Below are 15,595 nucleotides of genomic sequence, written 5' to 3'. Positions count from 1 at the left end.
TTCCCCTCCCACACATACACACACACACATATTAGCGTGTGAACCCCCACCCCACCCCAAAAAAAGACCACTCCCCAAACAGCTCCAGCATTTTTCTTTTATGTTTGCAGCAGTATTTTGCAAGTCTTTTTTTAAAGGGTCGTAAACAAACAGCATTTCTGCTGTGTAGTTCTGCACTGTGGGGGGAGATGTTGGGGGGGAGAGTGTGTGTATGTGTGTGTGAGAGTGGGTGTGGTGGTGCGTGTGTGTGTGTGGAGTTGTTTGCTGGCGCAGAACTGGAAGGCGAGTGTGATGGTCGAAAAAAAAAAGACCCAACTGTGTGTGTGTTTGTGCCTGGAAGCGAGAATGAAAAAACTGGATGCCATCCAGACATCCTTTCCCATGCCTTAATACAACACATATCTGACCAGATGTATGCACGGCATTCTCTGAGGGCATACTGTACCCGAGTGAGAAGGCCCGCCCATGAGAAGATGTATAGAATTTGAATTATCCTGAGTTTGAGGCAAGCATGCAAGACATTAATCTTCTAAGGAGTCAGATCTGTCATGTCTTTTTCCTTTTATTCCGCTGAGATGAAAAGTTCGACTGTCATTTCAAAAGTTATTGTAGTCCACGATCATCATGTATATTTGTTAGTCAGTTAATAAAAACATCTCTCTTTGGCTGTCTCTGTGTTGATTCTGTCTGAACACTTATTTCTAAAATAAATTATCTTTGTCTTTTCTACATCTGTGTTTAGTTCGCTCTGCCAAATATCAACAGCGTGAGACATTTTAACTAACAAACCTTAGCATTAGGATTTTTTTGTGTGTGTGTGTGTCCTCAAAAATAGGCTCGAGGTATTCCAACCAGGAGTGCAAGACGCAGCGCTACGGATATTGGTGTTAACAGGAGCAGCGAACATAAACATTCCAGTACCCAGTGTTGACCTCTTGACTTCTAAACCCTGGAACTCCAGGAGACCACACACACGTGGTGGGGAGGAGGAGCAGAGAGGATGCAAGACTTCTCCGGTGTCCTTGCCTTAAAGAGCTTCAGATGCCTGCGCCGAAGACTGTGAAAAATTAGCCCATCCCCTAAACATCAGTGCAGTCTTCCTGCTCAGGGATAGTTGCAGGTATGTCAGAATTTGGGTATGGCTTTCTCAGATGGAAAAGTTACTCCGAATGAAACACAGCTTCTGTCCCTCTCATTCTCCCCAAGCTGTTGTGCAACCGGCGGTTTTCTTTATGAATCTGGAGATTGTGACATAACCTCTTGGACTGGACTCAAAATCTTCAGCATTAAAAATGTGTTTTTCCATCTTGCAGAACCACAATTGCTAAATCCGCCTTAAAGTCTGCAGACTAAAACATTGGATTCAACAAAGTTTTTATTGTTCTTTTTTTTGCAATGAATGAATAAACAAAACTGCTGGAACAATATGTGTACGTATTGATGTTGTTTTCAATCGTAAAATCAACCCCCCCACCACGTTTCTTCAGATGCGCTGTCCCGTTTTTCTACATCCAGAACACAGAGGAATCATTTTTGCCATAAGGCAGAGAAACAATGATTCATCCCTTCATTTTCCATTCTTTCCTTCTGTCTGTGCGGCGCTCTGCTAACCCTGTCTCTCTGCCGAAGAGATGAGGTTCCTGCAGCCATGTGCGTCCCCAGGAGGTCTGGCCTGGCCTGCACTCAGCCATGACCACATAGGATGGGGCTAGGGGCTCTGTTGCTCTCTACCCCCCCTTTTCTTTGCCAGGGGCTGCTTCCCTTTCCAGGGCTTGTCCACGGCTGGCTGAAACTGGAGGACGGAGCACACACACATCCAACACTCCTCAGGAACACGCACACCTTAAGGTTTTCAAATATCAAAGTCCATAACAACTTGTTCTCTGTTCATCTGTTGTAACTCATTGGTAGGAATTCATCAGTGAACCCAGGATTGATTAAAAAGAGGCTTTAGATGTTGATCACACAGTGAGACTACATCCTTGCCAACATAGACTTGGCGCCATCCCAACGGTATGTCCGTACAATACCCTCCTTGTTCAGTAGACACTGCGTGCCCACTGTGCAGCGGAATACTCTAAAGATGACCAGGAAGTGAGGGATCACAAAGGGTCACTTCCCATAGGCCAGCTTTAAACTTTGACCCTCGAGTCCTTCTTCAACTTAATCTTCCCTCTCTCCCGACATAATGAGTAATACCAGTGCCACTCATTCACTGCGAAGGACTGGTCTCAGAGATTGAGTCCTGGTGATAATCTGGAAATAAGTGGGTCGCTTTGTCCAATACATTTCTTTCTGCACAGCAATCTAAATTTATTTGTAATATATATAAGCCTTGCATGTTGAAAGTCAATTTCTGTCTGTAATTTCTCAAAAGTGCTATAAATTAAGGTCTACATGAGATATTAGTTTTGATTGTCAAAATGGATAACACAATGTACAACTCAAAAGTCTTTAAACTTCACTGCTGTGTTAAAGGGTATTTAAACTTCTCCTCATTCACTTTTTACTTCATACTTGGCTGGATGACATGAGGGGCTGTGTTCAGGCCTCTGTGCATTCCTCCGTTAGTTTTATAAAACACAGTGTCCACTGTTCGCATGGGCTCAACCTCGGTGATTTCATAGCGCACCCGCTAATATCGCTTTCCATTACAGTCTAACACCTTCCTGTTTTCATGCAACTTTCATACACAGTCTCCACTGGTGGAAACACTGCAGCAGCGTAAAGGCTCATTGACTTCCCTCAAATCTCAACAGCATCATAAATCAGGGTGTGTCTAGAGATAGAAAACAACACTAGGGTGAAGAATCCCAGAGCTCCATGTGGAGAGATGACTTTAAAACACACTGTACTGGGTGTTGGTCCTCCGTTTTAACAACTCCGTCATCCAGTTTATGCTCCCCTCCCTCTGGTCATGGTTCCCTCAGGGCTGAGCTGGAGAGGAGAGGGGGAAAAGTCCGGCTGATGCTGGCTCTCTTCATCGTCCTTACCGGCCAGGCTCTGCCTCTCCTTTGCCTCCGCCAAGATTGTGCAGCCAATCAGAGGCAGCAGACCATAAACAGATGTTTTGTGTGTGACTGTTGGGGTTTGGTTGAGTTATGTTTATTTTGTTTTATTTGATTATTCAATGATTGAATTTGGCTGGATTTACCTTTGATTCTAACAAAAATAATCACACACTTCATTTTAGGAGTTCAAAAAATAGCCGAGCATACTGACTGAAGTAGAGGAGGAGGATGTGCGGGACAGACTGATAAGCTGCAATAATGTGGAAAATATTTACATCTTGCACATATTATCGCCTATATGTATTTTATCTGCTCTATATCGTCTATACAGCAGCAGTAATCTCTTATACAAGTAGCCACCATGCTGCAGGCTATAAATGCAGATGTTGGATGAAAAGCAGTGTCAAAAACAGCACGGCACAATTATTTCATCTCTTAAATATTTTCATGTGTCATGGGATGTTTTTTTTTTCTCTTTCTTTCTTTCTTTCTGGGTGGATTCAGGCTTGAAATTTATCTGCAACGTTTACTTTAAACATAAACACATTACATATAATGTTCAGGCGTATCTGTCTCTGGGCGCGGAACCTGAGCATGATGTCCTGGCTTTTCCCTTATGGCGGTGTACCTAGCATGGTAAAGCCTAGTTAAAGCTCTCCCCCGCCCTTTCCATCTGCAGCTGTTTACTATGAGTGACAGCTCGCTCAAAGAGGCAAAGAAAGTTGTACCAGATTCATCTCGAGCGAAGCACTGCCTCATTCACACCACAATCTCCAGCAAAACGTCATGTTGACAGCGAAAACCTCAAACTTTGAGGGAGTGGGGTGTGCGTATGTGTGTGTGTGTGTGTGTGGTGTATGTGTGCTCAGGAATGCAAGCGTGCTTATGTGGGTGTTTGACCGACTTGGTGAGCAAGACTGAGGTTGGACAAAAAGTGAATCGGAGCAGGATGGAACAAATAGAGAAGGAATGGTTAAGTAATCATCCAAATCACTTTTCCTTTTTTTTTCTTCACTATTCTCCCGTGCATGCTCCAGCTGTGCTATTTCTTTGGGCCAGCCAGGAAGTGTTGGAAGGGGAGTGTTTGGGGCGGAGGCAGGGTGAGGTCACCGTGCTGTTGGCCCCTGGGATGGGAGGATAGAGGAGAGACACTTGGACCTCTGTCACAACCCCATCTATTCATCTTATTGTTCGCCAGCAACATATGGTTTACACACAGTCCACATCTGGAACGCCGCACAGTGCTGCCATTTTGAATTGCTATTTAACAGTGACCCCCCTCTTTCACATATGTTCCCATAGTAAGAGTGAGTCACCCACAGAGCCGTAGGCATATTTAGAGACCACTGTATGAGTGCCTGGCCCCTGCATGCTTCGAATGCCTTGGGTGTGACCAGGGTCGCCTGCAGTGTGTGTTGGTGTATGTGTGTATGTGAGTGTTTTGGTCTGATCCAGCTGCCTGTCGTCTGCAGCCTGTCCCATCACTTCTCACTGAGGGAAGACAGCCAGCCAGACAGCGACTCAGGCAGACACCACACACACACACACACACACAGATGGACGAAAGGCTACTCAATGGAAAGAACTACTGATAGAAACTGGAATTTCCTGGCCACCAGCAGTTTCACTGGGAATTAAACACTGGTCATTTTCGGGCCTTTACGGTGGCACTGATAATCCCAAGGCACTCATTATAACTCTAAATGGAAATAAACCACAGAAAATCAAATTCAGTAATGAAACCGACAGAGTTGGCATTTAGCTCCCTGGTATTTGGATACAATGGTGAGAGGTGAAACAGTTTCCAGTTTTCCATGAAGTTTCCAGGCATCCATTGTGCAACAGTTACACTGTAGTTAGTCTGGTGATTCTCATGACTTGGCCAGCACGGCCTACTCCCTCCTCCCACAACCATGTGTGTAGTTTTTACAGACGGGGAGATCTACAAACCCAACCATGACCTCAGAGAATTAAATATTCTCCTCGGAAAACCCCCACAACCCCAAAGTGGTAGTTTAGGTTGTCAGCTGCATTGTGATTGTATGTGTAGTTTCCGTGTGTGTAAGAGAGAACAAGACACAGAGAGATTTTCTTTGTGGCTTTCAAATATGCGACTGTTTTCCATGAGAGTGCATCTCCAGCGTGCGCTTACTTTTGTGCGTGTCAACACATGTTTGTGCTTGTGGTTTTTCTACTATATGTTACTTATTAAGCCCAAAAGACGGACATTAGGTCTTGCTGGTGCCCAGCTTTTTATTTAACAAGGCTGAAGCTGAACTGTAGACCCACTGTAATGAGAGCCCAGGTAATTGTTTCTAAAGGGTAGCTTTATAATGGAAAAATATAAAAACAACCCCTGTTTTCAATTAAGTCTTTCCATCCCATCCCCCCCAACAACTCTGAAATAATTCAATCCAAGCTGCCGTGCTATATTTTCGTCTCTGCGTTCACCACTTGCCTACAACATGTGGCCAAGAACAGGATTTAATGTAATTTTTCCGCTTGCACATTTTTGAACCTCACTTTCTGGTCTCGGATCATGACTGAGGTCTTATTTATTAGTCATTCATCCCCAAACCTTTTTGTAGTGAAAGTAAAATGTTAGAAATGTATAGGTATGGTTTTTTCTTCTGTTTTTGTAACACTGCCACACCCAACTTTTCTTGTATCACGGAGGAGTGAAATTCATTGCGTAAAAGAACTTAGCAGAACACATGTTTTGAAACACTCATATGGGTGGGGGAACAGGCTAAGGTCTCATCTGGAATGCATGAAGCATAACAATACATCCCAACATCTCTCATCACTCTGGATCAAGAGCGAGGTTAGGCGGGGATGGGAGTGGGTGGGATCTGCTATGTCTTTAAATCCTGCTGGAATAGTATAGGATAATACTGTAGTCTGTGTAGATCAAGCTGTTCTTCCCCTGCACTTTTTGGGAGGAAGACACTTTTTGAGTTTATCTTGCAGTTAGGCTAAAGTGGTAATCTGCAAGATCTGTGTTTTATGTGAATTTTGGACACCTCTTTCATGATAAACAATGACTGCTGTTTTGTTTGTGTTCCACATTTTGAAGATATCATCCCACAATCAAACAACGTGGCGAGTACTGTGATAAATATTTTACTTGGATTTTCCTTTGAGGAAATTTCAGTCTCTGTGGTAACAGACTTTCCTGTTTGTGTTCGGTTATGGCAGTTAACACTGTTTGTGGTAACTAACCAATTGTTTTTCTATTTATTCCACTCTAATTACATTTTGTTCTTGTTTCTAGAAGATTTTGTTCTTGGAAAAGCCTACTGGACTGCTTTTATAGGTCTCCATGAACTCATCACTATGACATAGTAGAAATCAAGCAAAGGGATTGCAGACTCTGGGTCTGCAGCTATGACCCTGTGAGACTAATATATACTGAATATTACTGCCAGCATATTCGCCATGTTAGCTTAGCCTTTAGCATGTTATCATTTGCTAATTAGGATACAGCTGAGTTTGATTTTGTGGGTGTTTGGTCTGTGTATCCAGGCCATGTTTCTTTGTGAAGAGTTAAATCTGGGTCAACTGGACTTGTTTGTAGATCCACAAAGACAAAAAATAATTAGACAAATTAAACATTTGACCTGTTAATGTCACTGATCACCAGAGATGTTCCAAGTTGTTAGTTGTTGACACATTTCATTAAAAAACAGAAATGTCAACCCAATGGTGGCGCTAGAGGTTGAATCAGTTGTTAGGGTTCATCCTCTGAGGACAATGAATGGCTATTCATATTTATGGCAATTCATCAAATAGATATTTCAATCTGGACCAAAGTGGTGGACCAACTGACCAAAAGACTGACCTGAATTTGCCATAGACCCATCCTGCTAGCAATAAAAAAAAATATTGCTGCAATGCATTTTTCACACATAATTTCTTTACGGCCAGGGAGAGGCATTTTACAGACAGTGTTTGGGAGTTACGGGAGGGTTGCTAGAGCAATAACTCCAAAATGTTTGTACATTTGTGGTCGCTTTCAAGTGTTATGCATATGTGGATTTGTAGCACGTGCTAGTGCATCACCACATCTGCCAGAATTTATCAGTCCGTCCTCGCCTCCTCCCTCACTCTCTCACTGAAAGGAGCTGTCAGTGGGCTCGGTGCAGGTCTCGTGTGAGTGGCTGCCCTGGGCTGCAGTCCAGACCGATGCCGATGGATGAGCACACACACACAACACAGATTTTCTGCTCCAAGCAAGGCTTTACGGTATGGCCACAGCTTCCTTTGGCCAGGCCACGGTAAAGTAATGGGAACGGGAATAATAAGAATGTGTATCACCACATTCCCAAAGGGCAAACCAAAGTTTGACCAGTTATCTTTTACAAACAGGAAACCAAAACATTGTGGAGTATTATGGATTGCATTATCAAGCTTGGTTTCATGTACCAGCGGCAATGTGACTCATAACATAAGCAGTCAGCCTGATCTAGACGGAGATAAAAACCGGTTCAGCCGCATACTAAAAACCAGTAATGTTTATTCATTATCCTTCTTTCATCATGCAAGCTAAGAACTAGCCCTTTTCTAGCTGGCCTTCAGCTAATAATCCATCTCTCAGCTGTTTTATATAAACTTAATAATTGGTCAGCACCATTATACTTGGTGCAAAACCTCCTGATGGCCTCAGGTTACCAGTGCTGCACTCACCAGTGCTAATCCTGTCAATTCATTTTGCCTCAGTAGGTGTTTACATTGGCCTATCATAACCTTTGACCCCAGAAGCAGCTGTGCATATCATTTCCACACACATCACACAAATGCCAGAGATAACGCACTATTAGTCACTATAAGTCAACTGTTTTGTCTCCAGATAGAAAAAGATTTACAAAATCTCCAAAGTGCTGGCAACACTCGAGGAAAGAAAATATTCTCTGGCACTCACCTTTTCTTAACATAAAGTCTGAATTGGCAGCCTGGAAAGGAAGTGCTGCAGTGTTAGCTGTCAAAGCGGCACAGATACTTTTCTTGGAAAAGATAACAAATCAGCAGGAATGAGGAAGCCACTGATAACAAGTAGGCAAGAATTATTTTATTCTCTCTGGGTTGAAGAGGATTTTAGCTGAAGATCTCAAATGAATCACATGATCATGTGTGTTTACGCGGACAGAATTTGACTGTAATTAAAAATAACCAGCATGGAGCGTGCCTGATGCAGCTTAGATATTTTTCCGTAGATAACAGAGCTGTGAGATCTGTGTAGAAATGCGAGTAGGGCGATTCAAATTAAATTCTTTCATAGCCTTTATTGTTTCATTCCAAACCCTTGAGGCCAGTATCACTCTGATCTGAAGCAACAGTTTGTATGCTGGTCGTGCCTATTGGGATGTGTGTGCTGATGACATCGACTCCAACAGGAAGCCAGGGGCTAATGATTAGCACATGTTTAGAATCACTAGGGTGCCACAATCTGGAGCTCGTCATGCCGTATGTATCTGATTTATTTGGTTGTTGTTGCTTCACAGGGAGGGAAAGGCCCATTTATACAGGGAAAGAAATCAAGCCCCTCTCCCCTCTATAATATCTTGGTCCGCTTTATCTGATTTAGCTCCCAGCCAATGGAGATCTTCAGCTCGGTCATGGCCCATTTTGGAGCTTCAAAGTTTTAAAATGAACGAGGTGAGACAGAGCATGCATGGCACAGATGCGCTAATGTGATCCTGCTTTACGCTTTTTCTGCATATTATATTGCTTTCACGCACAATAGAGACATTTTTCATAGTACAGGCTCTCAAGGATAAGCTGCAGACAATGAGGCCTGATCTTGGTCAAACAATGAGTGAGCTTTTCTTCATGTGAGTGCATTTTGTGCATTTTTACGCTGTGTGCCAAGATGTTGGCTTGTATCAGTGTCATTATGTGTGAACACTGTAACGTGGCTTTGCTATAGGTGTGGAATCCGTTAACACAGGCCTGGGTCTGGAGGGCTTCTAGCCAGCTCCTCGTGAATGGTCTGTGGGATGTTATCTGATATTCACTAAGTGGCGAAACACAAACACTAAGAGCAGCTTAGAGAGGCCAGTCCAGGCCTGAGGATCGGGCAACGCATGGAAAAAGCCGTACATATCCTGGAAAGCAGAAAACACATCTGCAAGAGGAATGTCGCTGTCTATGGTTTCAAAGTGAACTGCATTGTGACCAAAGCAAGCCACAATACAATAAGACCAAACTAACCCAAGCTGTTACATAAGTATGAAGTTTTGTGAGCAGCTTGACAGAAGAGATGACTTTTAAGATTTTTTTTTTTTTTTTTTTTTTGTGGACAGGCGTTGTCAGGTCCTGATTATATTTGACCGGAGTGACTTCAGAGTTTTAGTGTTTCCTCTTGTTTTGGCAGTGGTTTCCATAGGTGAAGAAGCACTGAGGCGTTCCGCCATTCCTTCATATTCCCACGAGTAAAATAGGCCTGTCCAGCTGTCGCGCTAAGATGTTCTCCAGGCAGTCGTGTCCAAAACCAAAACCACCTAATCCCTAATTGTCTCACTCTTCCCTACAGTCCCATGTTTCCTATTGGAGTTGGAGCAGTCCAAAAAGAGTCATTTAGCCACTCCTGCAGGTGGAGTCCAATGCTGTATAACAGGGATGGGCTTGAGCTGAGGCTGACTCACTCTGTCATACGACAGCGAGCTATTCCAGTAATATGCCTTAAGTAAAGCACAAGTATTGACTTGACTTTTGATATGATACAAGATAAAGGTTTGACAAACATTACATAATTTCCACTGAGCAAAAACAAAACTGAAAGTTATCACTCAACTTGCCTTTAACATTCAGCTCCAATCTGGAAATACATATGTAATTATACATTTAGATTTAACTTTTAACAGCCATAACACAATCAACATATTATCATTGTAAGAATATTAAATCATTTGGAGCGTTCACTTTCGAACTGTGGTTATTCAGTTGTATTCTCTTGGGCGTTGCTATGACTTCCTAATAAAAACAGACTTTTTTTTCCAACAAAGGCAAAGCCCAAATGTTTCATTGCCTCACAATTTGTACTTTCATTAAATCACAGTGAAATCACCATGATGGCTCCGTGGTTTTATTTTAGGTCAGCTGTTTTGCTCGGGGTAAACACTGTCACTCTTTTGCACAAATCTGTGAGGTTCATTTAGAGAAGCAAACACTCCAGTTATTATCAACAAACGCTGGTATGTCAACCTTCTAAATAACCGACTTTCTAAAAACAGTTCACCTGTGTCCTGGTGAATATTTCAGGGTGTGTCGGTTTCAAATTTCAGCCACAGCCTCGCCACAATGGCTGTGACTATAGTTACCGGAGGTGAGCAGCTCCTGTCTGTTTTGTAAACCTTCACCTTTCCAAAGAAGAGGGCCTGTGTGTTTTCATTTAATGGGGGGTAAAAAACGTTCCGGATGGTTTCCAGTGCTATCAGCCTTGAATGACAGAACATAACTCTGTAGGGTTATGGTTGAGCTATCACTGAGAGCACAACGTCATCAGTCAAAGAGGTTGGTGCTTCTAAGCAAGATAGGATAAAGTGTGAGAAACCATTCACGTCTCTTTTAGAGCAAACTCACAACAATAATAATCAGAAAACTTCAAACAATGACGGTATAAAAGCTTCATTAAAAAGGCAATATGTGCATGTTTTTATAACAATTATTAAACATCCAACCACTGTATAATGATACGATGGGTGCAATCCCGCAGCTTATTAAGTTAAAGTTAATAAAAGTTGTAATAAAGAAAGGGTGGGTCTCTTGTGCAGTCATTAGCTGAGGAATGTATCACAGATGCTACATTATGAGAGCCTACAACAACAACAGCAACAGAGCGGCTTTATCAGTTAAAGTTATCTGTATTGCTGTTTTCTATTTTCTAAAGGGGTTTCACACTCTGTACATGTGCTCATTGTGAATAACAGGTCAGGATTATGTGTGAATCCTCTCTGACCAAAGAGGAGGAGACAGACCACTGTGACATTTATAGTCTCCACACACAAACACCTGCTCCAGCTAGGCAAGCCAGGTTTGATTTCTCACCCTGCTGCTGCTGGCACTGCCCTCCACCTGACCACTGAACCAATTACATCTTCATAAAAAAAAAAAAAGCAGCGCGTCCAGCTGAGTGGTCGGCTGATTGTCAAAGAGCTCCCTTCTCTTTGCTTCTGCCTCACCCTCGCCACCGGCATCCCACATCGAGCCCGGGCATCGGCTTACAGTTCCTCCCTTTTTGTGTGTTTACAAACACAGACCACAGGAATTCACCTGATGAGCCAAAAACTGCACAGGAGAGGAGAGGAAATAGAGAGAGAGAGAGGATGGGGGTGTTCGGAGTATAGCAGCTGATCACAGTCATAATTGCACTGAGAGGGTTTCAAAACAAGCCAATGTGTGCTCTTTTGTCGCTGTTGTCGTTTGTGTTCTGGTTAGGTTTACTACTTTGTCACTTTGTGAGGAAATGGCCTGAGACCACAGTGTAATGAGGGATGCAGAACCCACTGTGGTGAGCTGTGGCAGGCAATCTTTGCCACTCATCCTCGAATCGTGTGTGCGTGGAGATCCAGGCCGTTCCATCAATTTAGCATGACCGAAACACTGCACCGTGGTAACTCCCTTTGGCACTGGACAGACTCTCCCTTCTGTCTGTAGGAGTAAACAGGAGGCCTGCTTCACACACACTCACACACACACAGAGGCATTCTGGGCATACCTCGGGGCCTCTGGAGGGCTGGTCATGCAAGCGCACACACACACACAAACACACATACACACACTATTAGAGCAGAAAACTGCTGGGCATGTGTAGTTTATGAGGCTCACTGTGCACATTTAAGTTCAGTGGGGGGCAGCAGGGCTGTTTGCCCACCTTCAACCATCTGGAACGAGGTAGAGTCCCCTTGACAGCTAGAGCTGGAATTGTTAGGTTCTCAGGTGAGGCCTGTAAATAAATAAAATAAAATAAACAGAGAGAGATGCATGATGCAGTATGTATGCAGTAAACACCTTAGGATACGGGATCAGGTCTTTTAGCCTGTCAGATGCACAAATAACACATGAATCATTAAATGACCCAGTATCTCAGACACAACATGCCCTCATTGGAATTTAAACGATTGTGTACATAATGATGTTTTATTGCTAGGTGTGAAATAAAAAAAAAAAAAAGCAGACACTGTCACTACATTTGGAAGGCTTTGCAAAATAACACCATAGGATACTACAATCCAGATGATAGGCTGCCACAGCAAGAAGAAGAAAAGGAGGGGAGTGAGGGGGGAAAAAAAGAAAAGAAAAGAAAAGAAAAGATTTTGGAGCGGGCCTCTGGTGACGTGCAGGGCCTGCAGGGCGGTGTTCTCAGGCGGAGAAAGAGTCTGACTGGGGTGTGTGAGCCACATCTGGAATAGTAGCTACAGAGAAGAAGTCGAGAGGAGCCGATACATCCCCTAACTCTTCACTTCAGCACTCCATTTCCACGGACACAAACTTCTTGCTTTGCCTGTTTGACTCTCGTAAGTTGGATTAATTGTGTTGGATCTTTTTTTAGTTTTTTCATTTACTTTGTTTTTTTTCCACTCATACAACAGGACTTTTTTTTTTTTTTTTCTTACCCTTGGACTTAAGATCCTGACTTTGGATTTACAAATTAGGACACGAAAAACAGCAGTTGTGTCTCCTTATACTGCGACTCTACCTCGTCTATCACCAGTTCACATTTTAAATATGCTTTATGTACTCACACGAGAGAAGTGAGACGGGGTGGATCGAGGCGCACGCATGGCGGCATTACGCTGGAATGTTTTTTCGTGCAGATGGGTTGAGTTTGTTTTCTAAGCGAGCACGCATCGATTAATCGTGAATCAGCTTTTCTCGATTAATATCGACATATGCTTGTTTTCCTCAAGCTTTTTTCTCCTCTTCCGGGGCTTTCTTTCTTTCTTTTCTTTTTTAAACCTATTGTGCAAGCATATGTTGCTCAATCAAATCATTTGTAAATAGATCAAAAGTTCATTGTAGTGAAATCAGCTTTAGAAGCGACTTCTACATCCAAAACTTAAACTTTGAGCATTTCTGGCCCATCAGGAAGAAATTAAAGTTCCCTGCTTCGTTCTTTCTTTCTACGTTTGTAAGGGGATACTTTCAAATTGAGGTAAACATTGCGGTTGGTGCAGAAGTTAGGAAATAGCGCCGCCTGGCGTCTAAATGTGCTGATACTGAGCTGAACACACTACAGTATATAGGGGTTTGATGGGGTTGTCACATCATGTGGACTGACTTCTGTTGTCTCATGTGTTCCTCCAGATCTACTTGAAAAAATGCTGCTCATCCTGCTCGGAGTGCTCATCTTGCACCTTATCATCCTCATTCTGCTCATTGTGTCAACAGCAGCCAGTGTAAGTCACACTTCTTTCTGCTCAAAGCTGTGAAAATAAAATGCAGGGACACGATGGATGGCTTGATGAATCAGCAATTATTGGTGTTGGAAATTATAGCTCACACTGTGAGCTTCTTGTATGTAAATGCTTCTGTGTTGTTGTGTTTACCAGGCCTGGTCTGTAGGTGGGGATATGAGCACAGATCTATGGTACAACTGTAGGACAAGTAATGGAGGCTACCACTGCAAGCCAGCCAGCAATGAAGGTTTGTCAGCATTCCTGAAAATCACATTGAAATGATGTCTTATGTCTTATGTGTTTAAACTTCTCTATCATTTGTGTCTGTCTTCTAGATTGGATCCAGGCAGTTCAGGCCCTCATGATCCTGTCCATACTCTTCTGCTTCTTCTCCCTCATTGCGTTCTTGTTCCAGCTGTTCAAACTGGTCAAGGGCGGACGCTTCTTCTTCACCGCCATCTTCCAGATCTTGGCAAGTGAGTATGACTTCATCACACACCCTGAGCAAGACATGGGCGGAGTTGCAAGATTCATTTAGCTTCAGATTCACCTCACCTCTCCTCTCGTGTTTCCTAGGTGTGTTCGTGATGTGCGGGGCGATCATCTACACCGTGATGAGTCCGGATGATAGACCCGGCACAGAGTTCGGCTACGCCTACGTGCTGGCCTGGGTGGCTTTCCCTCTCTGTCTCATCAGTGGCCTCATTTATATCGTCCTGAGGAAGAAAGAATGAGAGAAGGAGCAGAGAAGAAAAGAGGAGGGGTAGTTAGGATACCCCTTACAACAACATCGCACTGTGCCTACTGCCCACAGACCATAGACTGACATCCCAACAATACAACAAAAGTGCATGTGTCACTAACAATTGTAAACACAAAATAGAGACCTTTATCTCTGCTGGAGATCTTACTTAAGCTGTATCTCAGTTTCCATCACATGCTGAAAATATCACCTCGTTGCCTTGTGAATTGAAGTGTCACTGCTCATGTTTCCTGTGGTGACTTTAAAATGTGTTTAGAAATGAGTTGGTGACATATCGACTTTTGTTGCATGCCGGCACACGACTTCACACAAATCCATCGTGCGTGATAACAAAAGACGAGTAATCCTGCCTAGCTTTCAGTACAAAGATGTACATAGTGTCTGTGGTTTTTAGACATATTTATAACATTTTTACATACATTTTGTACATAGTGTTGTCAAGTTAACATTGTCATGCTCATTTACGTGATAAGAGTTTGTGTCTCTCACAAGTCATGCAGCTGTGCCAAAGAGATGTCGCTTCAACTGCCAGAGTATCAGGCTTTTTTTCTTTTTAATTTTGTCTCTCTTTTTTTATTGTCGAACCACGTGCCTTACTCAGAATAGCTGTTCTTCTTGAAGGAAATGAGAAACTAAAATAAAAAAAAAGATAAAAGAACAATAAGAAGTGCTAATAATAAACCCATGAAGTTTTTTGTTTTTTTTCTGAAATATCATTGTAATGCCAAATAAAAATGTTTTTTCCATTTTGTAATCTAGTCTTGAAAAATGGTGCTTTTTATTCTGCTATTCTTGAAATGTATACTTTGTGTTGCAAGTGTGTCATGTCCTGTGATTAATTTGCTTTGTACAAACCTAAGTTTGCATTTTTGTCAGTATTCTTCTAAATAAACCCTTTGAAATGAATTCTACCTACTGCAGCAAAGTCCAGTATGTCTTGCCTTAATCTGAATGTCCAAAGTGTGGTCCAGTCACACGTGGCTTCTTGCAGTACCATAATTGTACCACTTGGTGGAGTAGTGATACACTGAACACGCCCAGGATCCATTCATTCACCTGTTGAAAACATCTGGGCACCACAAGATTCATACATTTAAGTACAAAATGATGTCATAGCAAGGGGGAAAAGTACAAATAAATAAGTGAAGTGCAATCAAAGCTTTTAATTGAGTCACTATTATGCACACAGTGACTTCTACTTAAAGTTGTTTCCCAATAAACTGCTGATCAGATAGCTTTTTGTGTACCATAAATTCAAATGATTTCCACAGCATGCAGGCTCTGCAGAGAGAAACTTTTGAGAATACAAATAGCACCACCTGGCTACGGTTTGAGGACATGCTTATCAACTGCTGGAAACTTGGCGACATGTGCAGACATTATTTCAGCAAAACAGCATAAATCAAAGAATACAGTTAAATGTG

General features: G+C 42.7%; 1 protein-coding gene and 1 long non-coding RNA gene across 2 annotated transcripts; one reads left to right on the top strand and one right to left on the bottom strand.

The window, feature by feature from the left end:
- Positions 1–11,313: 11,313 nt before the first annotated feature.
- On the bottom strand, positions 11,314–13,308 carry LOC113747167 (uncharacterized). The gene is made up of 3 exons (XR_003463404.1): positions 12,755–13,308; positions 11,884–11,955; positions 11,314–11,745 (listed from the first exon to the last, which is right to left on the bottom strand). It is a non-coding gene; the product is annotated as an uncharacterized LOC113747167 (long non-coding RNA).
- On the top strand, positions 12,352–15,082 carry pmp22a (peripheral myelin protein 22a). Its single transcript, XM_010756863.3, has 5 exons — positions 12,352–12,526; positions 13,317–13,408; positions 13,562–13,655; positions 13,744–13,884; positions 13,985–15,082. Exons 2-5 carry the CDS (start codon positions 13,331–13,333, stop codon positions 14,140–14,142), a joined length of 471 nt encoding a protein of 156 aa, XP_010755165.1. The 5' UTR covers positions 12,352–12,526; positions 13,317–13,330; the 3' UTR covers positions 14,143–15,082.
- Positions 15,083–15,595: the final 513 nt, after the last annotated feature.

Source organism: Larimichthys crocea, chromosome XII, assembly GCF_000972845.2.
Source record: "Larimichthys crocea isolate SSNF chromosome XII, L_crocea_2.0, whole genome shotgun sequence".
NCBI classification, from domain to species: domain Eukaryota; kingdom Metazoa; phylum Chordata; class Actinopteri; family Sciaenidae; genus Larimichthys; species Larimichthys crocea.
This window is presented reverse-complemented; position numbering and strand designations above follow the sequence as displayed.